This window comes from Marmota flaviventris, chromosome 13 (assembly GCF_047511675.1).
Source record: "Marmota flaviventris isolate mMarFla1 chromosome 13, mMarFla1.hap1, whole genome shotgun sequence".
NCBI lineage: Eukaryota > Metazoa > Chordata > Mammalia > Rodentia > Sciuridae > Marmota > Marmota flaviventris.
In genome coordinates this window covers 42,257,097-42,283,059 of record NC_092510.1, presented here as the reverse complement: position 1 = coordinate 42,283,059, position 25,963 = coordinate 42,257,097, and the positions used below count along the sequence as shown (strand labels likewise).

The window sequence follows — 25,963 nt, the reverse complement described above, 5'->3', positions numbered from 1 at the left end:
GCGGAGCAGGTGCCTCGGGTGCAGTTACAACTTTGAGTCAGAGTTGGGGTTGACTGCAGCACTCATTCATTGCCTCCGAGCTTTATCTTCTGTCCCGCCGTAATCCCACGGGAAGGGTCTCCAGGCCGGACGCAGCTGCCACCCGGGGACTGAGGCCAGAGGAGGGAGCCCAGAGTTTCGCTGACCCTCCCGGGCTGGGGAGGAGACGGCGACTGAGTCCATGCAGTCGTGTGCCAAGGCATGGGGGCTGCGCCTGGGATGTGGAGTCGGGGGCGGCCGCCGTCTGGCTGGGGGCGCGGGCCCGAGTTGGGCGCCGCGGAGCCGGGACAGCAGTAGCGGCGGTGGGGACAGCGGCGCGACTGGGGCCTCGCGCCTCCTCGAGCGCTTCCTGCCCAGACACGACGACTTTGCTCGGAGACATATCGGCCCCGGGGACAAAGACCAGAGAGAGATGCTACAGGCCCTGGGGCTGGCGGTAAGGACCTCCATCTGGCCCTTGGGCCTCTGCTCCGCTCAGCCCGGATTCTGCCCCCCCCCCCCCCCCCCAATTTAGGGGCTCCAGCCCTAAACTCTGCTTCCCTCCGCGTGGGTCCCCGGCCTGAGCCCCCGGCCTGAGGTCATGCATTTGATCTTCCACAGTTTACTTTACGCTGCACCCGCTCTTCTTGTCTCAAAACCGTACATGTAAAAACCGCCCCTAACCTGAGCAGCCCTGCACATTAAACTGTAACTTTGTAAGAAGAGCAGAAAGACCCCCGGAGGGTTTATCCCGTTATCTCCCAGTTGCAGCCTAAATCCAACTCAATTCACCACCCCTCTTCATGATTTTCTTTCCTCCAAGTGATTTCTGGTTTGCACAAAGTTTTTCTTTTTAGAAAGAACACCTAATTAGGCGATTTAAATGAGGCTCTCACAAGCCTTTGTAGATTCAAAACACAGAGGTGCCTCTTAACTCAGGGCAGTTTACTCTGCCCTTAGTGTTCACCGGCTTGCGTTTTAATTTTAGAGCATTGATGAACTGATCGAGAAGACGGTCCCTGCCAGCATCCGCTTGAAAAGACCCTTGAAAATGGAAGACCCTATTTGTAAGTGGCCTTGGGGTCTCTCTTGAGTTCCGCTTGCTCAGGCCTATTGGCCTTCCGTAAATCTCTGAAGGTCCAGCTCTGGGGTAGGATTGCTCGAAACTGGAAATATGTTGACTAGAATGAAACAGTTGCGGTTACCTTGGAGGCTGCAAGAGAGTGGGATGGTTGGTTTCGGGAGACACAGCTGCTTTCTAAGTCTTTATCCTAGGGCCCAGCCAGGCATGTGGAAGACTCCCCAGTTCCCAAGCACTCCCAAGTGCAGGGTTCTCCCCTCCTTTGTGTTGAGAGTTGTCATCTCCTCTTTGCAGATTAGGATAAACTCAGAAAGGAAAAGGGAATTGCCTGAAATCAAGCCGATTAGGGAAGAAACAGACATGGAAGGAGACCCAGACTTCGTCCCTCCCCAGCCCAAGGTTCTGTATATCACAGTAGCTTCAGGTAGTTTATCTGGTATCCAGATTTTGTTACTTACCTACTGAAAGGCAGCAGGATTTTTCAGGTCCCAACGATTTTTCTAGGAAAACAAGATTCATGCTTGGCCACAAAAGCTCAGTTTACTCATAGACTTTCTTGGGATTTTATATTTGAGATGTTTTTAATGGTCTAAAGATTGCCCTTCAGAGGTATTTTTATGAGGGTATTTGACTTACTTGAAATGAGGGTAGAGTCTACAAATCAAGGTCACAGGCAGAGCTGAAGAGCTCTTATAAAAAATGGGGATGGGCCTGCGGATTTCACCTAGTCATCTCATTTTCAATCAGGGAGATACTTGCTCTTTTACTTCTTGGAGTAAAGTGAAGAGACAGGAGCTGTTTAGTTTCTGTGATAGGAAAGAATTATTGAGTGCAATCTTTGTTTTGTTTTAAAGTAGGTGACTTGAGGTATGGAACCTGTCCCCACACCATTGGCTAATTCTGTACCTCAAGCTGTGCTAAGGACATTGCTCTTGTTGCTTTCAATCTGCTGGCAGAGAACTCATAAAAGAAAGTCTTCACCTTTTGTTGAATTAAATGGATTGATACCTAGAACTAGCTGGAAGCTTTATCTATTTCAATTTCAGGAAATCAGAATTCTAATTCATTGTGTGAAAAGTGAAGGGTTGTATATTGTGAGCCTTAGGTGAGTATTTGAACAAATGAATGCCTTCCTGAGACTTTCAAAGTCAGAATGTTTAAGTTGTTGTTGTTGTTATTATTATTTTTTACAATGTAATCTGAAATAAGATGTTCTTTTAAGAGCATCAAAACCTGGGAAAATACATCAAATGTGTCTATTCTTTTTTAGTTCAGCTACTTGGTTCTGCTGAGTAATTTGGCCATCAGATGATTCCTGTTTCTCCTCTCTTTTGGAAGCAGACTCAGAAGTACTTTGCAACTTGAGTGTAAACTTTAAACCTAGAAGCTTCTGTGACATTTTGGTTTGGTTTCATCTGGTTAGTCTGAGGTGACTCAGAAAACATTGCACAGTCAGGAGTCCCCTGTGCCCTGAAATGGTCAGGCTGTCCAGCAAAGCTTGCTTCTTGGAATAGTGAGCAGAGGGTGGGGAGGATGCCTTCGCAAGACATGGATGTTTTACTCTGAGGTGTGCTCATGTTATGGCTAATGAATGTTTTCTACATAGTGGGAGTAAATTGGTCCAGGTAACCTCTGTTAGCAGCATTTCCATTTAATAATGGAGCAGCATTATCCAAACTTGGTTTCATGTGAGCGTGCATTCTAGTGTAGTCAGAGGAATTCTGAACCAAGTTTTTGCCTTGTCCAAAGATAACTGTAGTAAGAGCAAATTATAGGAGTTTTAAATTCCCTCACTGCTGACTAAAAAGATTGTGAAAGTTGTAAGTGGTGTGGAGATACTTGGGTTAATTTTTATGCATAACTGAATAATCTCAAACATTTATGTAGTGCTTATCACTTGCTGTATATTGCTTTACATTGCTTCTCAGCTGGGCATGGTGGTGTTTACCTTTAACAACTCAGTGACTCAGGAGGCTGAGGCAGGAGGATCCACACAACTTAGTGAAACACTGTTTCAAAATAAAATTTGAAAAGGGCTAGGGATGTAGCTCAGTGCTAAAGTGCCATTGGGTTCAATTCCTAGTCCTCCACCCCAAATAAAGAGCTTTTCATGTATTATTATTATTATTTTGTTAATTACTTTTAGTTGTAGATGGACACAATACTTTTATTTATTTTTATGTGGTGCTGAGGATCGAACCCAGTGCCTCATATGCTAGGCAAGCGCTCTATCACTGAGCTATGCAACCCTTCATGTATTATTATTTGATCCTTATTATAACCCTATAAGGTAAGCAGGGTTATTATCTATCCCTGCTTTCTTTCTTTATCTTTTTTTTTTTTTGAGACATTCTCTTACAATGTTGCCTAGGCTGGTATCTGACTCATGGACTCAACTGATTCTCCCACTTCAAGTATCTGGGACCATAGGCATGTGCCCAGATGTTATCTACCTTTTGAAAAGGTAGAAACCACGGTATACAGAGAATATGTAACTTGCCCAAGGTCACAGCCTGTGACCTTTTGGTGGAGGCAAAATACAAACCCAGATCCACCGCCCTCACTCCAACCACTACTCTGTATTGTCTTCATGGTGCCCTATGCAAAGTAGAAAACTCCTGCCCTGACTCTTCTGAAGTACCTCATTTACAGAAATGCACAAACTCAGTCACAGAGGAATCACTATACCATATATGTCAACACCTCCAGTGGAAATGAGTTAGTACACTGAGGACACAGGTGTGAGAGCACCCAGGCCAAACACCTGGGTGATTGAAGTGTAGGCTAAGTAATGAAGGAGCCATGATGCTGTGCTGGAAAATCCTGGAGGAGATTGCTTCAGGTAGAGGGACCAGCACTTACAGGACAGAGCAGCCTGTCAATATTGGGGAAGTACAGGTGGTTCCATCAGTCAGGAGACATGGACCTTTCCTTAGACACTTGAGAAGTGCTTTGAAAAAATGTTTTATCAACTGGACTCTTAGTCATTATAGAGAGAAACAAGCAAAGTCACTCAGATCAAAACCCTATCAGTTTAATCCTATTCAGGTAAATTTCCCTCTCCTAATCATAGATGCTCCTCACCCCCCAAAACAAAACAAAAGAAAAAAATGAGAAGAATGTATTTCAAAGGGAACATTGGGTTCTCTTGTGTCATCATTTGTGATTTTAGCTTTTTATTTTTTTTGCACTTTCTGCCATACCATATATTCATTTTGTAATTAATACAAAGTTAGCTTTTTTCTTTTGGTTCAGAACTGGAGCTATATCTACATCTCCAGTTCTCTTTATAACTAAATTGATTCTGAACTCGCAATCCTATTGCCTGAGTCCCTCAGGTTGTTGGGAATACAGGTGTGTGCCACTGTACCTGGCTAATTAATACAAAATTTAAAATACTTTGTTAACCAAGCCAGTCCCTTTTAGCCACAGTGTGCCTTGCTGTGCAGTGTTTTCAGTGGAGTCATCTCCAAATAGCCAGATTGAACTAGACTGAACTAACCTTACAAAATCTGCAGGGATTAAAGTTTACACAAAACTGCGTTGCTTATCATGGGCAACTTGGAAAGAGAGCAAAGAGACTAAATTCCCTAATGTTCAAATTATTGAGCTAGAGCTAAGGAGCTGAGTTGTTGGAATGAGACATATGATAGATGTTCTAATCACTTTAGAGTGATTTTTAATAGATGGTTAATGAGGGCAGTGACCAGAGGGAAGGGGCATTATGTAATGCAGCTGCAGGTGGTGACTTCTTCACTCCAGTTGGATTGGATGTGAGTTTTGGCCAAAGGGCAAGCTTCAGAGTGGTAAAAGGGAAGGCTGCAGGAATGGCCCTGCCGCAGGAGGGCAAACTAGAAGTAGAACATCCAAAGTGATTGGTTAGGGGTGTATATTTGGCTTCGTCTGGTTGGTCCAAACTAGGAAGTGGGAAAAAATTAGGGAAATTGCCAGTTATTAATCAGGTCCTGACCATTTACAAACTATTGTTATGGAAGTTTTTGCTCAGTTCCTGGATTGTAATTAGGGATAGCAATCTGGTTTTCTGGCAAAGATAATTTACAGTAGGCTGTCTTCCTGGATTTTTTGTAGATAAGATTTTTAGTTTATGTACAAATTGTGTGTGAGAGTTCTGTTTTGAAATATGGACAGGCTGATGCCTATCAGTTCCTCCACAACAGAATTTATCTTATGCTTTTGTCATTAATTCTTTATTGGGAGGTGGTTGGGTACTAGGGCTTAAACCTGGGGTGCTCTGTCACTAAGCTACATCTCCAGTCTTTTCTTTTTTTAAATTTTGAGACAGAGTCTCACTAAGTGGCCCAGGCTAGCCTTAAACTTGTGATCCTCTTGCCTCAGTTACCCAAATTGTTGGGATTATAGTATGCATCACCACACCCCGCTTGTCATTAATTCTTTTTTGTTTTTATTTAAGTTTGTTCTAATTAGTTATACATGGCAGCAGAATGCATTTCATTTCATTGTACACAAATGAAGCACAACTTTTCATTTCTCTGGTACATGGTGTAGTGTCACACCATTTGTGCAATCATACGTGTACCTAAGGTAAAGATGTCTTTCTCATCCCACCATCTTTCCTACCCCCATCCTGCTCGCCTCCCCTCATTCCCCTTTGCCCAATTCAAAATTCCTCCATTCTTCCCATGGCCACTCCTCCAATTATAGATCAGCATCCATTTATCAGAAAGAACAATCAGCCTTTGGTTGTTTGGGATTGGCTTACTTTGCTTAGCATGATGTTCTCCAACTCCATCCATTTACCTGCAAATGCCAATATTTTATTCTCTTTTAATACTTAGTAATATTCTATTATGTATATATACCACAGTCTCTTTATCCATTCATTTATTGAAGGTGTCATTAATTCTTACTAAGTAGACACCTGCTGATCCGAATAATCTGAATAATACCTTGAACAAACAACCTATTGCCTAATTTTTTTTTTTTTTTTTTGTATTGGGCCCTGAACACAGGGGTACTCTACCACTAAGCTACATTCCAGCCATTTTTATTTATTTTATGTATTTATTGGTACTGAGGATTGAACCCAGGGGCACTTATCCACTGAGCCATATTCCCAGCTCCCCATCTTTTTTTTTTTTTTTTAATTCGAAACAGGATCTCGCTAAGTTGCGTAGGACCTCACTAAATTGCTGAGGCTGGCTTTGAGTTTGAACTTTGTAATCCTCCTGCTGTAACCATCTGAATCCCCGGGATTACAGGTGTGGACCATCACACCAGCTTTATTTTTTATTTTGAGACAGGATCTCACTAAGTTGCTCAGGCTGACCTCAAACTTGCCATTTTCCTGTGTCAGTCTCCCAAATTGCTGGGATTATAGACCTGTACCACCACACCTGGGCACTAAATTGTTACATGTTTGACTCTCTGTAATAGTAAGGCACTATGAGGATATACTTATGAATTAATATGGTCACTATCTCCAAGATGCTTTCATCTTGCCTTCTTAATATAAATTAAGTCAGGAAGTTAAAAAGTTCTAGATGTCACCTGTAATTCCAGTGACTCAGGAGGCTGAGGCAGGAGGGTCACAAATTTGAGGCCAACCTCAGCAATTTAGCAAGGCCCTACGTAACTTAGTGAGACCCTGTCTCAAAAATAAAAAAGAAAAAGGGCTGGGGATGTAGCTCAATGGTAGAGATTCCCTAAGTGCAATTGCTGGAAATAAATAAATAAATAAACAAATAAATAGATTCCAGATGCCATGAGAACCTTGAATAAAAAATGGGTTGTAGGGGCTGGGGATGTGGTTCAAGCAGTAGCGCGCTCGCCTGGCATGCGTACGGCCCGGGTTCGATCCTCAGCACTACATACAAACAAAGATGTTGTGTCCGCCGAAAACTAAAAAGTAAACATTAAAAAAATTCTCTCTCTCTCTCTCTCTCTCTTAAAAAAATAAAAATAAAAAATAAATAAAAATTCTTTAAAAAAAATGGGTTGTAGCTCAGTGGTAGAACACTTGGCTAGGAAATGTGAGGCATTGGGTTTGATTCTCAGCACCACATAAAAATAAATAAATAAAATAAAGTTATCATGTCCATCTACAACTAAAAAATATTTTAAACAATGTCATGATTATTCAGAAATGGTGTAACATTGGGTGTGAAAATAGGAATTTCAGAAATGGCGGTAGTAGTTGAAATACATATTTTGTTAGAAGCAAAGATGATATTTTTGCATTGACTTTTTATGTGTAAATGTGTTATACAAGCAGGGAAAACCTCAAAGGCTGTATTTCTCTGAGAAAAAGAAAATGGAATAATGCAACATGCCAGGCATAATTAGGGAAGCACTTGAGAATTGTTGCACTGTCATCTTTGCTGGAATCTAAGAATAATGCTGTCAATCATTTGTGGAGAGTCAGGTAAATGTGAAAGTATTTCCTGACAGAAGTGGAGGGGTAAAAATGTTTACTTAAAAGAGATGAATCCTAAATCATAATCATTTCCCTCTTATTAAAATTAGAATGCCAAGTTAGAAATCCAAGTCTTTATAAATCTAACCTTTAGTATTAAAATAATTGGTGTTTTCTTATTTTTTTTTAGATATATTAAGGGTACAAACATGCTGGCATATGGTGATGAGGGGCCAAATAGGTCATGCTTGTCAGGCAAAGAATATAAAATGTCAAATTTTTTCCTCTGCATCTTGTTAAAGGATCATGGAATTCATCCAGTATCGTCAATATAAAAACATTTTATATTTCAAAATTACAGTTCACATAAATTGTATAATTTTTTAAAGTTTTATTTTGTACTGGAGATTTAACCTAGGGACACTTTACCACTGACATACATCCCCAGCCCTTTTTTTGTTTTATTTTGAGACAGGGTCTCACTAAGTTGCTTAGGACTCACTGAGTTGCTGAGACTGGTCTTGAACTTGTAATTCTCCTGTCAGCCTTTGAAGTCACTGGGATTACAAGCATGTGCCACCATACCTGGCCTTAACATTATTTTTTAAAATTGATTCTCTTGGAAAAGCCATTGTTTAGGTTATCCTTTACTACATAAGAAATTACTAACAAATTTGATGGCTTAACTGGGCCTGATGCTGCATGCTTATAATCCCAGCTACTTGGGGGGCTGAGGCAAGAGCATCCCAAGGTCAAGGCTAGCCTGGGCAACTTAGTGAAACCCTGTCTCAAAATAAAAAAATAAAAAGGGCTGGGATGTGGTTCAGTGGTGGAGTGCCCCTGGACTCAATCCTCAGTACTGAAAAAAAAAAAAAAAATTGATGGTTTACAACAATAATAAATATTTACTATCCTCAGTTTCTTGGCCAATAATTCAAGAGCAGCCTGTGTACAACCAGAGAAATGAAAAGTTGTGTTCCATTTGTGTAAAAATAAAATAAAATAAATTTTTAAAAAAAGCAGCCTAGCTTGTGGGCTCTGGCTTACAGTCTCTTGTGGGGATTGAAGTCTCTTAGGAGGGTAGAGTCTCTAGGGGGTTTGCAGTCACATGTTGGTGGATGCTCAGTTGAACTGGAGGATCCACTGCTGGCAAGTTGATGCTGGTTTGTAAAGTGGAGTGTCTTTAGTTCCTTAGACGGGTCTGTCTACAGGCTTTTGGGGTGTCCTTTCACCATGGTAGCTGGATGCCACAGAACCAGTGATTTGAGAAAGCAAACAGGACAGAAGCTATCCATCTTATGACCTAGCTTTAGAAATACCATAGCATCTCTTGTGCCATATTTCATACATTAGTCAGCCAGAGTCTGACCTGCAGTCAAACGAAGAATTAGTTGTCACATTTTGAAGTGAGGAGTATAAACAAATTTGTAGGTCTAATTTTTTCAGTAAACTATCTTTTACAGCAGCTTTAGGTTCATGGCAAAATTGAGCAGAGCATACAGAGATTTCCTATACACCTCTGGCTCCACACAAGCACGGTCTCCCTCATTATCAATATCTTCCACTAGAGTGGTACATTTTTTACAACTGATGGGCCTATACTAATACCTTGTCATCACCTAAAACCCACAGTTTACATTAGGGTTCAGCCTTAATGTTCATTTTAAAAGTTTGAATAACAGTGTAAGGACTTTTATTTATCATTATAGTATCATACCAAATAGTTTCATTTCCTTAAGTATCCTCTGCAAGGGGCTGGGGCTCACCGGTATGCACTTCCCTGGCGTGTGTGAGGCACTGGGTTCAATTCTCAGCACTTCATATAAATAAATAAAATAAAGGTCTATCAACAACTAAAAAATACATATAAAAAAGAAAAAAGAATCCTCTGCAAGCATACTTCTAAAACTATCACAACCATTGAAATTTGTACATACTCCATATCTTAAATTATAATGAATTTTATATAATTCTAAAAATGTTCCTTGAATCAAAATGAAATCATTTACACTGAACTGTAAGTGTGGAATTATCCTTGGGATTATTAAAGTACATAGGACCATTTGCCCATGCATGAAATGCCATAGACTACAAAGCTTTATGGTTTTTGCATGGCGTTTGCCATCACCTTTATGAGCAGGTGAGTTTCTGTTACCAAATCTGCTTCTACAGCTTCCTCCTTCTGTTTCCATTCCACATTTATTGAGAGACTTATGGAAGTACTGTTTTAAAAACTGGCTATGTAAGAGTAAGGAAGTAAAAGATAATAAAGATATGGTCTTGGACTATAGGTCATATATGATAGGGAGACAGATATTGAATAATGCTATGATTCTGCAGATGGGATCAATACTCTGGCTGAGGCTAAGGCATCAGCAGAGGAATAGAAGTATGTGAGGATGTGGGTATTTTAGGAATGTTGAATACACCATGTGAGTAGACTGTTAAGTTGCAGAGGGGCGTTGAAGGTATGGGGCCACAATCTGGAGGGCTCAGAGCTGTAAAGGATTCCACCCACCTAAGTAATTTGGAGACTTTAGAAGTTATCACAGCCATCAGTAGGATTCAGCCTAGCCATTTCTCAGAGTGCAGAGTTTTGCTGAGTGCCTCTGAGATCGGAGGCAGAGAAACAGCTGAGAGATTTTTGGCAAGTTTAGATGTGATATATTAAATGCTCATTAGTTCAGTCCCATAGGAAGCAGACACCAAAAATAAAGTTAGTTACACAAGACATTTATTGGCAATGGCAGCAGGAGAAGGCAGAGGAGTACGCAGACTAATGCAAGTCTGACCCTGGTGAGAGGTGAGAAAGATGGAAGAGAATTGGGCAGAAAAAGTCTTACCCTGATGCACAAATCTAAGAAAAGTTCATTTAGGCCAAGAGTTCTTGAGTTAAAGCAACCCGCCTGAGAAGTCTCATGTCTCGCAGGAATGAGTCTGCATTAGTTCTCCTTCTGGGCTTTGTCAATGGCTAGGGACAGTCTTTGGGAAGTATGGCTCCAGTACAAACATGGTGGTTGATCCAGAAGGGCAATAATTAAGACTGTCAATTTCCAGTATGAGTGTTTTGTGGTTATGGCAATGTCATTAACAGGGAGAGAACAGGGTCCTAGAGAAAGGAGAGATCAAATTCTTAAGTAGAATTAGATTTTTGGTGCTCTTGGAGCATTTGGAAAAGTTGGGGCAAGAGTCTGAAAGTAGAGTTTAGAGCTCAAGAGAAAAGAGATGAAATTGCAGACTTAGTCTTTTGAATGAGTCCATGGAAATGAGTGATATTACCCAGGGATGGAGTGTAGGGAAGAAAGACAAAGTTGAGATGTTAGCAAATAGAGCATGTAGATGGATCAGTGCAATCTGTGATCAAGTCATCAGGGTCAGGAAGGCACATTTTCAGCAGGGAAGTGAGGACCTAGTGCTATATTCTGGACTTTTCTTAGATACAGGAGGGAAGAAAGTCTACATAAAAACACGAGGACTCTCTGAGAAGGGAGGAGTTGAAAATCTGCCTGATGATCTTGCTGCAGAGGGGCAGGAAGGGTGAGACTGAGCATTAGGAAACAGAAGAGTTTCAGAAGAGCTATTGTGTGTTATCTGGGTGGTAAGAACATAGGTCAGCCTGCATGGAGGACCTGCTGAGATTGAATGGTTTGGATTTGTAAGGCTTGTCAGGGTCTCCTCTCCCTTATATTATTTAGTGATCTGGGAGCAGGAAGAGAGGAATGTGGTGATTGAGTTCAGCTGAACTTGAGTATTGGCAGATCCAGTGCCAAGGACTTCAAGGTCCGCTAGTTAGCTCAGGTCAGCTGGTTTGGAGAGAGGTGAGGCAGCCCCAGGTTGGTCCCTCGAGGGTCAGTGACCGACTCATGAGACATGGACTGAGGGCCTGAGCTGCTTATTGTGAATGATTCAGGAGCTTTGGGGCAGGTGCTGGGCAACAAGGTTATGAGCAGCTTACAAGCCGTTTGGGTTCTGATTTCTTTAGTCTTCTTTCCACCCTGACTTGCTTTAATGAGTCTCAGTTATATGATGAATGAATAACTTTGATCTGATTTTTGGCAGTTTATTTTTACCTATTTAGCAGAGAATTTTATTTCGTTTATTTATTTTTATAGTACTGGGGATTGAACCCAGGACATTGCACATGCTAGGAATTCTACCATGAAAATATATCCACAATCCTCTTTTATTTTGAAACAGGGACTCATTAGTCAGGCATGGTAGTGTGGGGCCAGTAATCCCAGCAGTTCAGGAGGCTGAGGCAGGAGGATCACAGGTTTGAAGCCAGCCTCAGCAACTTGGCAAGGCTGTAAGCAACCTAGCGAAACCCTGTCTCAAAATAAAAAAAAAAAAAAAAGAAAGAAGGCCTGGAGATGTGGCTAAGTGGTTAAAGCACCCTTGTGTTCAATCCCTAGTACCAAAAAAAAAAAAAAGAAAAGAAACGGGGTCTTAAGGTATGGCATGCCTGGCCAACCCCCGAATTTTTTTTTTAAACAAAAATTGCAAACTGAGAACTTTTGTAAGAATTCTCAATGCTTGCTCAACATACTAACTGATTAAACAATGAGAAAATAAAAAATCTCTGGAAATCTGAAATTATTGTAAGCACTGTATTTTTTGAAAAATTTTATAAATAGCAGCAGGTTTCCATTTATAAATGTTCCTCTGAAGCCTTTACTTTAGGGATGCAGTTGAACCAAATGTGAGAACAATATGTTTTATTTATCATATGGAGTATGTGATGGGTGAATTATTGCAAAAATTGATCTATCTGTTTGTGAGACTTTAGGTGAATTTTCCTTGCAACACATCGATTCACCTGTTTTCTGAGCACTTACTATGTGCCTGTCAACCCAGGATGCCTCTGTTCACAGAGAGAATACAATTTACATGATGAGATTCTGGATTGAACTACTGATTTCTCCATAGGACTAATCTTATGATCTATAAAAAAATATCATTCCTTCTAGCAGTGTAAGTTGTTGGAGTAAGGCTCTTAGAATATGTTCTTCCTTAACAGTGTGCCCATGGGTAATGAAGAGGAAAAACAAATATTCCACTGATTCTCATTTCAAATTAACCTTTTGGCCTGATTACATAGGTTATCTGATGTCCCAGATAACTATTAATTGCAACATTTCTATGTATGTTTCTTTTTTTTTTAATTTTTAATATTTATTTATTTTTAGTTATCGGCAGACATAACATCTTTGTTTGTATGTGGTGCTGAGGATCGAACCCGGGCCGCACGCATGCCACGCGAGCGCGCTACCACTTGAGCCACATCCCCAGCCCCTCTATGTATGTTTCTTTAAAATAAACATTCAGGGCTGGGGGGTGTAGGCCCTGGGTTCAATCCTCAGTACTGCAAACAAAATAAAACAAAGCAAATAATAATAATAATAATAATAATAATAATAATAGATTAAAGGAAGAGGGGTTGTAAAGGAGCCTCCCACAGAAGGAATAAGATTCAAAGGAACAAAATGACAGACATGATGCTCCTACTTGTCCACTGAGGACGCTGCTCTAGTGATCCTATAACTAGAAGGATCTTGAAGTTGTGGCTTTTGAGTGAGTAGGACAAGCTGTATGACTGCTTACTTTATGCTGACCCTTGAGGGACCAAAGAGCCATTAAAAACACAGAGGAGAAGTACCTCAGCTGCTTTTGGGTAGTGGAGATGTCCTAAGGAAGGTTCTAGTTCCTAAGAGTCATGAAGGACTGAGTCATATGATTTATTATTTATTTTATTTTTTTGGTACCAGGGATTGAAGAGAGGGGCACTTAACCACTGAGCCACAACCTCAGGCATTTTTTATATTTTATTTTGAGACAGGGTTTTGCTAAGTTACCTAGGGCCTCACCAAGTTGCTGAGGCTGGCTTTGAACTTGTGATCCTCCTGCTTCAGTCTCCTGAGCTGCTGGGTTACAGGCGTGCACCACCGGCCCTGGCTTCATATGGTTTATTAATTGGCTGAGCAAGAAAGAAGATGGGGAAGATCGTGGCAGGTTGGGGTGAGGAGAGTCCATGTGGTGCTCCTGTCTTGGCCACATTATCACACATGCTGCTTCTCTATCAGTCTCCAGTTTTCAGTTTAAAGTCTGCATTCTACACTGTGCAGATCTTATGGTTTGGTTTGGCTTCCTGGAATGAACAAATTCTGTGATTGAACAGACTTTGGTTGTGAAACTCTTCTCTGCTCTTCTCTGCATGTGTGACAATAGGATACATGGGCTGTGGAAGTGGGCTTAAGGCAGGTGGTTATGGGGGAACTAAAAAAGTATTGTAAATAATCAGGTGAAATAAAGGAAAGGCTAAGCATTAGGTTGGAATTTGTACCCAAATTCTGGCTTCTACTCAGAAAAATCAGAAAATCTTAACTTGTGCTGTCATTCATAGCCTATTTATCTTGACTGATACCCGGACCCTACCCCCATGGTTTCCGGCACAGCTTTGAAGCCAAGGATCTGCATGTTGGCAAGAAAAATCTGCCAAGGCGGTCTCTGTCCTCACATTCTGGTCCCAGATTTCCTCTTTAGTCTCTGGCAGAGAAAGGCCTTTCTCAAACTGGTGACATTGTCTGGGCAAATTCAAATATGAGTTTGTTGGTTTTTGGTCCTGATGATTTCCTTGGAGACCTGTTCCTAGTATCTTGCCAAGTGCATGAAGAGCAAGGAACGGAAGGGAGGCAGGCTGTGACGCTGGCTAGAGGCTGCTCTGTGCAAGACACTGCTGGCTGGGCTGCCCAGGAAACACCAGAGTCAGGGAGTGACAAGGCTCTCCCACCGGGTATTTCCCAGGTGGTGTTTCATTCTAGGCATAACATTATAATTTATTTAGGTACCAGGGATTGAACTGAGGGGTGCCTAACCATCGAGCTGTATCCAAGCCCTTTTTGTTTTTATTTTGAGATGGGGTCTCGCTAAACTGTTTAGGCCCTACTTAGTTGCTGAGTGTGGCCTTGAATTTGCAATCCTCCTATCTCAGCTTCCAAAGTCTCTGGGATTACAGGTGTGTGCCACCACACCTGGCTTAGTTTTTGAGAAATAGTATAGACACATTGTCCAAAACTCAAAAGTACAAAAAGATATACAGGGAAAAGTACAACTTCTTCCCATTTCTAATCTTATTTTTTTTTGGTGAATTGTCTTAGAGATGTTCTGTTCAAATAGCATGCATATATATTTATTCTTTTAAAAATATAATGATAGCATACTCTATACATTGTAGAATGTTAGCCATAACAATCTTAGATTGTTATAGAAGAAAAAGTGAAGCATGGATACATTTTACATATAATTTAGGCAAAAAAAAAATTATAGTAAGGTTGTATTTGGGGTAAAGAGTTAAGGATGGGGAATAGTGTGTATGTGTGTTTAGATTTAGCACATATCTCCACTCAGCCTGCCTGTCCGTTTCAATGACATTGTATAGTTCTTATGCAAATTCTCATATATGGGCAATTAAAAATTACCTCTAGCAAGGCATCAAGTATTTAATAGTTAAATTGATTTATTTCTGTTAGAAAGTATTTATTTAGGGGCTGGGGATGTGGCTCAAGCAGTAGCGCGCTTGCCTGGCATGCGTGGGGCCCGGGTTTGATCCTCAGCACCACATACAAAGATGTTGTGTCTGCCGAAAACTAAAAAATAAATATTAAAAAAAATTATTAAAAAAAAGAAAGTATTTATTTAGTGTAGTTATCTTGATATTTTAGGCAGAAGTGGCAAGGAACTTGCTTCTAGAAAGACTTCTAGAATTATATAAGGAAGAAGGAAGTATTCATTCTGAATTCTGAGAAGCAGGAGCAGTACAAGTCATCACCTGTGAATTCTTAGGAAGCAATGCTGAGAGGCCACTGAACTCTGTTCCTGGTACATTAGGACCAGAGCATTGCATAATGCTCTGAGGCAGAGGAGTAAACAAGGTCAGAAGCAGGTGCTTGTTCCACAAGGAAGGAACTTACTGCTTAGGTGCCTGAAGGATTGCTAGACTCCCTCCTGGCTGGGAGTACACAGTGTCTGACTGCCCTGCAGGACTGTCAGCAAGCATTTGGAAAATGACAACTTGTCTCCAAGTAGTTCTATTTTTCAATCCCCCCCCCCCCCACAGTTTGTTTGTTTGGTACAACATGGTTGTACATAATGGTGAATCTGTGGTTGCATATTCGCACATGCACATAATATAACAATATAATTTGGCCAATATTATTTCCCAGTATTTTCCCTTTTCTTCTCTCCTCCCTCCCCCTGTTCCCTTTCCTCTATTCATCTCTCTTCCAAGTAGTTCTTAGTAGATGCTCCTTTTCTTAATCTCTCTCATTTTCCCTTGGTTAGTTTCATCACAGTCACATTCAAGAAGATAGTTATAGGAATCAGACCTGTGCCCAGGAGCAAGCTATTTTTGTCAAGTTGGAAGGAAAATTGTAAGGAATGTGCATTCGTGAAGTTGGCTCTAGGGTGTAGTCCCAGTCTTCTTTTTCCTCTTCCCTTTGTACACACAGCTTCCTTGGGCTGTGCTGCCTGGGGGTTGGATGGCACAATTGCTTCTTTATAATGCTTCTCTTACTAGGTAGGGGAAAAAGGCTGCCACTTTGGGATTAAGGATTCTACACTGTTTTCTCTAGCAAGAGAGTTCTTTTCCACTGGAGAAAATAAGTGACAGTGGTGGGCATTGTGTGCTAGAATTTTGAGTTTTATTTAGACCTGATCATACTCTAGAACTTACTAAGTTCAATTTCAAGCAAGTAGAAATCTGATTGTGGACCCCCGCCCCCCATATCATTGCTATTTGGGTATCACTTATGATTATAACTGACTCTGGGTTCCTAAACTCATCATTTGACTCTTCTGCAGATTTGACCAAAGTGAGATTTCATGAGTGGGTTTGAGCAATGGCAACCAGTGAACAAATATTTGAAATGATTCAGACACTCACTAGGCTGGTGTTTGGAAAACTCTTTTTTTTTTTTTAATTGTGTAGATGGGGGAGCCTGCAATCTTAAGATTCTTATCATGGAAAGGAGAAATTTCACTCTGTTCATCATGTCACAGACTGTCCTGGCTTCTAGCTGTGGAGCTTGGACATGATAAAGAATGGGTAAATTAATGGCAAGGGCTTCTCACACTGTTCATGCTTTAGGAACCTTGACCAGGTACTTGCCCTACTCCTGTTGGCTCCAGTGTCTATTAGCTTGGTGTACAGGGGACAGCTTATTCTCTTCACACTCTTTTCTCAACCCAGATAAAACTGAGCATGAAGATCAGGCTATGATGAGGTCACATTGGGGGAAATAAAATGCATATCAATCCCAATCTGGATAGTCAGGAGCATCAACACATTCTTGAAAAGCTTGGTTGGTGCTATAGGGACTAGGGTTGTATCTTTATGGGATTAGAAAGTTCTGTGTCTTAGCTTGACCATATTCTTTTTTTTTTTTTTGATGTGAACAGCAAAGAGGTGTTTATTGCGAGCTAGCTCCGTCCTCCGCGCGCACACATAGCAACTGGTGACGCTGAGAGGCCCCGAGCCCAGGGTTTGTAGCAGTTTTATACACTCTTTGGGGAAGGCAGGGACTTCGCATACATCATAGCATCTCTTAGCAAATCATCACACACTGAGGGAAAATCAAATAACAACTCTAAAACATGATTAGCACAGTCACTGGTGGGAACAAGTTGGGTAGGGGTGATTGGTTACTACAAGAGGGTGATTCATTTGAACTGATTGGCTGTTCGTGCTGAACTACATGGTTTCCCAACATGTTATCAACCACCATAAACTACTGGGAGGGTCACCTGGCCTCCCAGGTATTTCCCTGTCTCATGCTGATTGGTGGCTGCTAGGGGGTTGCTATGGATCCTCACATAGCCTGACTGAATCAGGGACACCTGGCGCAGCAGATCTCTCCTGTTATTTGTAGATAAGCAACTTAGCAGGGTGGGAATGTGCCTAGGAGTGTGACCATATTCTTGATCTTATCTGTAATTAACTTTTTTTCATTTATGCTTATTGGCTTTTAAAATTTTCACGGTTTTTGGGTTTTTTTTTTTGGCTTGATAGTGAGGATTAAACCCGGAATTACTCTACCACTGAGCTACATCACTAGCCATGTCTCAGTCTCCCAAATAGCTGGAATTACAGGGTGAACCACCATAACAGGCTCGGGTGTTTTATTCAAGTGCATAAGACTTCAGTGACTGCTGTAAGGGATGCTGATTTACATCTTGAACTAACGTGGAATGTGCTAATTCCTGGCATGGTGTCTTTTCTTCCTTGCTATTGAAGGCATGGGGGCAAGGCCGGACAGGGGCCATGTGGTAGGAGATTACAGAAGGAAGGGAGATAGGAATTGGCTTCTCTGTCGTCTGGAACTCTTCACCTTTGCTTATCTTTGTGGACAGTTCTGTTGGGGAGTATGAGGCAACAGTTTTCTTTTACAAGGAAAATTCAGACCTCTCCACTATTCCAGTTGAGAGGCTGGGGTCTCCAGAAATTTTCACACTTGAGTGATATACCTAAGCTTTTCAAAAGGCCAATTAGCATAAATGAAGAACAAAATAATTAATTTTAAAGATGCAGAAGCATAAAAATGGACAATATTGAGACACAGGAGTTTCTAGCTATGAGAGCTCCAAAAGGAAGATCTTGGAGCAGAGGGCAGTGTGAGGCCCAAGAAAAGCATTTCCTGTGCCCCTGGGTTGGCTGTCCTTGGTTTCCCCTTTCTGAGGTTCCTCTTAATTCACCTGTGATAGTCTGAGTTTTTAAGGGGGCGGGGAATTGAAAAGCTTTCAATCTCTGAAAGAAAGCATAACAGAAAAAGTTAAATATGAGAAGCCAGGCTTGTTGACCCTACCATGTCTATGCTCTGTTCCACCACTCTGAAAACCCTCTTCTAAGTGGCAGGTGCCCTCCTGGTTCCTGTGCTATCTGTCCAGTGAAGAAACAGGGCTATCTACCCTGTCCTCTCTACTAGTCTTGAGAGTCTGGTCTTGTGGAGCTAGGGTGGTGCCCTGCCTTCTAGGGACGTTTGTGTGTGTGTGTGTGTGTGTGTATTTCCACCAATATGAAAGATAGTTCCTATTTGGGGTCTATAAGATAGACAGATCTCCCTCCAAGAGAAAGGATCTTGCGTCTCAATGGGAATTTGTACACACAGCCAGAGCTACTATTAAAGAAGTAGAAAACAAGACTGTAGTGAAGAGGGACAGTTTACAGGCAAAATCAAAACAACCCATTTGAGCACCTACTCATGAGGAAAGAATGGGAGACTTTTTGCTGAGGAAGCAGAAGACTGGTTATCTTGTGTCCCCAGAGGGAAGAGATCTGGGTTTGGTTTTAGTTTAGAATTCTCTTGATTCCAGCTCCTGTCACCTCCTTGACCTCCTGACTTTGAGTCTTTGAAGTGCAATTTTCAGATATTCTGGCTTAATGAGGGATCATAATCATGGCTTTTGGCATAAAGCCCAATTCCTATCTCTGAAGTCCCATATGTTCTCATGGGACAGGAAGAGGGGGAAGGAGACTCCTGTACTGGAAGAATCATGTTGGCAGCTTAAATATGAAAACTTCTGATCTAAATAATCCTTTTGGCTCCTATCAAATATATTTGAGCTATTTCTAATTATGTCACCTACATTAGATTGTTTTCCTCCAGGTATGGGGCAAGTTAAACATCAGCCACTGAGTTGGTTATGTGAGCTCTGTCAGTTGAGGAACACCACAACTGCAAGACCCCTTTGCCTCTCCCACGTTAGGCTGTGAGAAGGGTGGGCAATGCTCAGGGCAGATCTTTGGGCTGGATAATTGGCTCTGACATCTGGCCAAGTTACACTGAGGAGCTAGGGGGAAAGCACTGCACTTTTCTATATAGATTTTTAATACATTCCAGAAACGTAACACCAGCTGTCTTGTGCCAGTGGATACGAAGATTGTTTTTAGGGAGTGAACATACTATTTGGGTTGATTACTTTGCCAGTAGAATCCTAACAATGTAAGGAATGTCTGGCAAAATGCTGGAGTTCACCAAAGCCTCTGAGTGTGATTTGACCAGACAGAGGGTTCAAGCACAGAGCAGCCTCTGTGGAAAGTGGCTGATAGAACTGTCTATATTAATTTGCCAAGACTGACATAAAAAGGGACCTCAAACTGGATGGCTTAAACGAAAGAAATTTATTCTCTCATAGTTCCAAAGACTATAAAGGCCAAAATTGAGGTGTTGGCAGGGTTGGTTCTATTGTGGAACTCTAAAGGAGACTTTTTTATATATTTTCTGGTCATAGCTGGCAGTCCTTGGCTTGTAGAAGCATCACTCCAATCTCTGCTTTTATCATAACATGCATGGCATTCTCCTTGGGTCCATGTCCCTGTATTAAAATTTCCCTCTTCATGTAAGGATACCAGTCATTGGATTAGAGATGACCCTAATTTAGCACGATCACATTTTAAATTGATTGGATCAGCAGACTCAATTTCCAAATAAGGTTACATTCACAGATACAGAGAATTGGGATTTCAGTGTATCATTTTGTGGGACACAATTCAACTCACGATATTCCTCTTAACCATTTCCCTCTGGGACTGTTGCCTATCCTCTGACCTCATCTCCCTCTGTCCAGGGTCTTCCCCCCATGATCTTTCTACACCAGCAAAAGAATGATCTTTCTATAATGTTGAAAAAAATTATATTATTCTTTTGCTTGAAAATATTCTCTGACTTCTTAAATCTGTACTCTTGATTTGACAAATTCCTTTATTCTATTCTCATTTGAGAACTGGACCCTTTGTCCTTATGGCATAATGTGGGGCAGGGACCAGACCTCTTGCACAGGATCTTAATTGAACCTGGCTTTGCCTGCCAGGCACTGCTAATTAGTCTCCCCTCCTACTGGGCTTCTGGATCACTCTGCTCCTTACATTACTTGGGAAGTAATCTAAGTAATTACTTGGGGTTTCTTGCATGATTGTTCCTACAGATGCCTTCCTTGTCTTTCTCCTCAGGTCTTAGTTATTATTGTATTTTGATTTATTTCCTAAGCTTTCACTGAAAGAAGGCAAGATAGACCTCCATAAGGCAGTTGGGTTATATATACTCATGAAACTAGTAACTCACAAAGTTGTCTTTCCTTAATCTACTGTGGTAATGTGACACACTGCTTATGAATTTATTTCTGTATGTGTGGTGGAGGGTGACAGTGTTTTCATTCAGGATAAAAATATATTGATGAAAACAATATTGAGAGATAAAACACTGTGAAGCCTCTTCCTAGCCGTTTTGCTGACTTGATTTTGATGTGCCTACATTTTTCTGAGATGGCAACAAGAAAATCAGTCAGTTCCAGGGATTAAGTGACTGAATCCCTAGGAAGATTTTAAGGATACGTACATTTGCTAAACAGTTAAATTTAGTAGCATGATCTATTTGCAGAGGGACAGAAGTCTTGTTCAGTGGGTTAAAGTGTGGGATCCAGAGTTAGAGACTGGATTGGTAATCCTTTAATTTAAATCCATGTGACCTCAGGGAAGTGGTCCTCTTTAAGCCTTTGTGTACTTCCTGGCAGAGTTCATGTTCAATAAATCACCGGTGCCATTATTATTTTGTTGATTTTCATACGAATGACCTACATCTGAGAATTTTATAAGTTTTACTTGATAAAATGGAAATACTGGGTGACAATGCTTGTAGGTCTTTTATTTTAATTGATATTTCTTGTTGGGTGATGAGCTTTTCATAAGTAGCCCTTCCAGTGACACAAAGGGAAAGTGTTTGATTCAGTGGAAGAATTGTAGAGAAAATGTAACTTATGTTTTTAAAAACTGCAACCTTTCCTGCTTGCAGAAAGTATAGACAATTTAAAAGGAAAAACAGTGAGATAGAATTTTTATTTAGATTATGTATAACAAACATGGAAGGCAGAAAGAATAAACCTGGAATGAGGCAAGAGTTAAACTTGGTCAATTCTGCAGGTATGGTGGCACATATCTAGCAATTCAGGAGGCTGATATGCAAAGATCACAGTTCAAGGCCAGTCTCAGCAACTTAGTGAGACCCTCTTTCAAAATAAAAAATAAAATGGTCTGGGGATGTAGCTCAGTATAAAGCACCTGTGGGTTCAGTTTCTAGTACTCAAAGCAGGGGAAATTGATCAATTCTGGCAAACAAAGAGCACCCCCCAAAAAAACAAAACAAAACAATAACAACAACAAAACAACTTACTATGAAGGGCCAACCTTTAGGAAAATATGAGTGCTATTTGGTTGGTTTTTATTTGCTTGTTTGCTTTTTATGGGGATTGAACCTTTACCAGTGAGCTACATCCCTGTTCTTTTTTATTTTTTATTTTGAGTCAGGGTCTCACTAAGTTGCTGAGGCTGGCCTCAAACTTATGATCCTCCAGCCTCAGCCTTTTGAGTCTCTGGGATTACAGGTGTGCACAATCATACCCAGTCTCTCTCCCTCTCCCTCCCCCACCCCTCTCTCATTTTTAAAGATTTCCACATATAGTACCTAGAGTTGGTTGGATAGATGATTATATTTTCCATATATCTGTTCTCCTCATTTAACTATTCAAACAAAATGAAGCTTTTAAACTGTACTTAGCGTTCCCTTCTGAGACATTTTCTCTTCTAACATTTCTTTCTTTTCCACAATCAGGTGAAAATGAAATCCTTGCAACTCTGCGTGCCATTTCCAGCAAAAACCAGATTTGGAGATCGTATATTGGCATGGGCTATTATAACTGCTCAGTGCCACAGACCATTTTGCGGAACTTACTGGAGAACTCGGGATGGTAATGTATCTCCTGGTTACAGAACAGGAATACTCTGATCTGCCTGATTCTTCCCATCCTCCTCCTTTCCCCAAGGTGCTTCAAGCCCACATGCTGACACCTAGACCCTGATACTGTCTCTAAGCTCCAGGAACCTACCTGATTTCTCTGACTGGGAAGTCTCCTTGCTCAAGTGTTGAGTAAATAGAAGCTTCTTCCTGCTTTTATTCCCATAACATCTAGCACTGTAAATTGCAGATGCTGATAGTGACTTTATCTCTGCAACTTGGTTTCTGCGTGCTGTCTTTGAGCAGGACATCAAACCCACAGGTGGTAGACTCAGGGCTTTAGTCCTCTTTGGAGATCCTGGAACTTTAAGCTAGGTCTAAGCTTCCTCAGTGAATCAGTGTTGGTGTCCAGGAGAGAACTCATTAGGTTGTCTTCTCTCAGAATTTGAAGGTCACAGATAATCATTCCTTCCACCCCTCCCTACCCCATATCTGGATTCGTGACCAAATGAAAATGAAAAGACAATTGTTATATAAATGAAGATCATGATATTTGTTGATTACTTAGCACTTCATTGACAAAGCGAGCATGTGTATTCTGTGGATAGGTTCTTCTTGAAAAGACAAGAGAAAGGCCTGGGTTGTGCATACTTGTTACTTGCTCCAGTTACCTTACCCCTCAGATGAGTCATTCTGCTCTTTAGGGGTCTGCACAATGAATGCCTGACTGTGCCTCATAGCCACTCTGGCTCTCACTGATGGAACACCCTGAATGCACTTTCACATTTGAGGAACAACTTGGAGGCCTCTTTCATGCCCTCTTTGTTGTCTCCCATTGCTGAGTGCTAAAAGTCATAAAGAGCCAGAGAAGTTTACATCCCAGTGCTAAACAAGCAAATACCTTGGTCATGTCCTGCCAGGCAGAGGCCACGCCTCCAAAAGTGAATGAGGACAGATGAGGGCAGTTGCTGCTTCTGTCTCTTGGGAAATAATGGCTAACCATGGAGAAAGGAGGGCAGGGCCCTCTGTGCCTCCTCTTCGGATTGGTGACATTTTATAAGCTAGAATATTTGAATTGAAACTTTATTTCAAGTGAAGGCTTAGTCCAAAAGGAAGCTGTCTACTTGGGAATATAGGTGTATACTTATTCCCAGTATAAAAACAGAGCTAATATGCAGTTGGAGAGATGGTGATGATTCCTAGGTGTTTTGTTTGTTTCTGTAAGAAATAACTTTAATTTCTAGTAGAACCATTATTATGTGAGGACAGAATAACTGGTTGCTTCTGCAATTCAAATGTATTTATAACAAGATACAGAGATTATCTTTCAGATTAACATATATAAAATCAACTTTAGTAAATGGCAGATCAAGGAATCACCTCAACAGGATCTTTTAAAATTCCAAAGTTCATTTAAAATTGACAAATCTTAAAATTTTGATCAATACTTTGTATTTTTTATCTGCTTTTACCTAAGTATCACTGTCACCTGGCAGGTGAGAGTGCTTTGTCCTAGTGTTATCTGTGTCACATCTTTATAGGAGCCAGATCTGTTGGCACAATCATACCTGCATTGCTACGCCTGCATGTAGTTTTTAGTTTCAATATGCTCCACTTCTTTATTAATAACAGGAAGACGAGACCATCTAAGAACTCGTTTTTCTGCTTGGGGTGTATATGTGAAGGTGTTTGCATTACTGAGGGCTTCTTTTCCACTGTGATACTGGTAAAAGTTTGAATGGTCAACTCCAAGGTTGACTTCAAAAGCAAATGGCCTGTCTCTCTGCTGCCCTTAAAAAACAAAACAAAACAACAACAACAACAAAAAACCTTCCAAAGTTCATGAATGGGCAGCAATTTTCCAGCTGTCTGAGTGCTGGCCTGCAGCCTTTGCTCTTGGTGGCCATAGAGAATATTCACCATATGGCTCTCTGGTTGTGAACGAATGTGTTCGTTTACTTTAGAAGCAGCCAGCGTTTGAGGGGGAGGCAGTGTTTTGTGTGCCTTTCAATTTCCATTTTGGGTGCATATTAAATATTGTTTCTTTCCATTCTCTGAAAGCTAATCTGAACCAGAGAGAGATACTGCACCCTACCAGCACTGATAGGGAGGGCTGTGCACGCGTGGGTGGTGGACTTCACATTATCATCCTTCTGAATGGTTTCCATAGAGATGGAACCAACAAATTCCGGTGACGTGAGGTGAAAATAAATGGGCAACACAGCCTCGAAAGAATACAAACATTTAGGCCCTTAAAAGAAAATTTATATCAAATCTAGAGTTTGTTTTATGGGGTCCTCTGTTCCAACTTTTCAACTGCTGATAACATGAGTAACTAATATCATCAGTAACATTCACATTTTCTTTGTGGCTTTCTGTTTTATGTAATTTTGGTACCAGGATTAAAATGAGAGACACTCATGAGTGTTTGTCTTCATGCAAACCCCCACTACTTCCCTTACTTCCAGTTCTAAAAGAAAGTCACAGCCAAAATGATAGAGAATACTAATTCATTTGAATAAATGTTAATGTCATGTTGAAAATATCAGACATCCTATTTGAGCAGAACTAAAAGCTTTCTTGGATAGGCAGATACTTTTGAAATATATATTAAAATATATACAGAAACCAACTGAATTAATTAGTCAAGACATAGACATTATGGACCACAGACACATTTTCTTTCTTCTTTTTTCTTTTTTCCCTTTGCTGTGCTAGGGATTGAACCCAGAGGTGCCATTCCACTGAGATGCGTCCTAATACATCCTAGTTCTTTTTTTTTTTTTTTTTAACATTTATTGTTTTAGTTGTAGGTTGACACAATCCCTTTATTTATTTATTTATTTATTTATTTTTACGTAGTGCTGAGGATCGAACCCAGTGTCTCACACATGCTAGGCAAGCGCTCTACCTCTGAGCTACAACCCCAGCCCCATCCTAGTTCTTTTTATTTTTAATTTTGACACAGGATCTACCAAGTTGCTGAGACTGGCCTTCAATTTGCTATCCTCCTGCCTTAGCCTCCCAGTAGCTGGAACTAAGGCGTGCATGCCTCTTTATATGGACTCTTAGAACACATGATTCTTACAGGCACATTAATTTTCTAAAGCCAGGGATTTAGAAGGCAACAATTATCAGTGTTCTTTTTCATTCGAAAGAATTTGCAATTACTAATTTACCAGTGCTGTTTGCTTGAATAACAATTGGGCACTATATTGCCATTTCCAAAATGTTTTATGTATGTGAATCTCATTTGAGTGTTAAGAAAAACCTTTGATATAAGTAGTTATCTCCATTGATGGCCAAGAGGAATCAGCTAGAGAGTTATTTGTCTGAATTTACAACTAGTAAGTTAAAGAATTAAAACTGAAATTCAGTACTATTACTACTACCTCCTTTTTTCCCTCCCTGGTGGTGCTTGGGTTTAAACCCAGGGCCTTATATGTGCTAGGCTAGCACTCTACCACTGAACTATATCCTTAGCCCTTCTTATTTTATTTGTGGTGCTGGGGATTGAACCCAGGGCCTTATGCATACAAGGCAAGCACTCTACCAACTAAACTATATCTCTATCCCCTTATTTTATTTTTGAGACAGGTTCTTGTTAAATTGCAGAGGCTATCCTTAAACTTACGTTCTTTCTGCCTTGACCTCCCGAGTAACTGGGATTATAGGGGTGTGCCACCATGCCCT

The 25,963-nt window shown here is 40.8% G+C and overlaps 1 protein-coding gene across 1 annotated transcript in view; it reads left to right on the top strand.

The window, feature by feature from the left end:
* Window positions 1–220: 220 nt before the first annotated feature.
* Window positions 221–25,963, top strand: part of Gldc (glycine decarboxylase) — an 88,252-nt gene continuing 62,509 nt past the window's right edge. Inside the window, exons 1-3 of the mRNA XM_027943075.3 lie at window positions 221–475; window positions 1,007–1,085; window positions 22,148–22,283. Of these exons, the coding sequence (XP_027798876.1) occupies window positions 221–475; window positions 1,007–1,085; window positions 22,148–22,283 (470 nt within the window). The remainder of the gene's footprint in view (window positions 476–1,006; window positions 1,086–22,147; window positions 22,284–25,963) is intronic.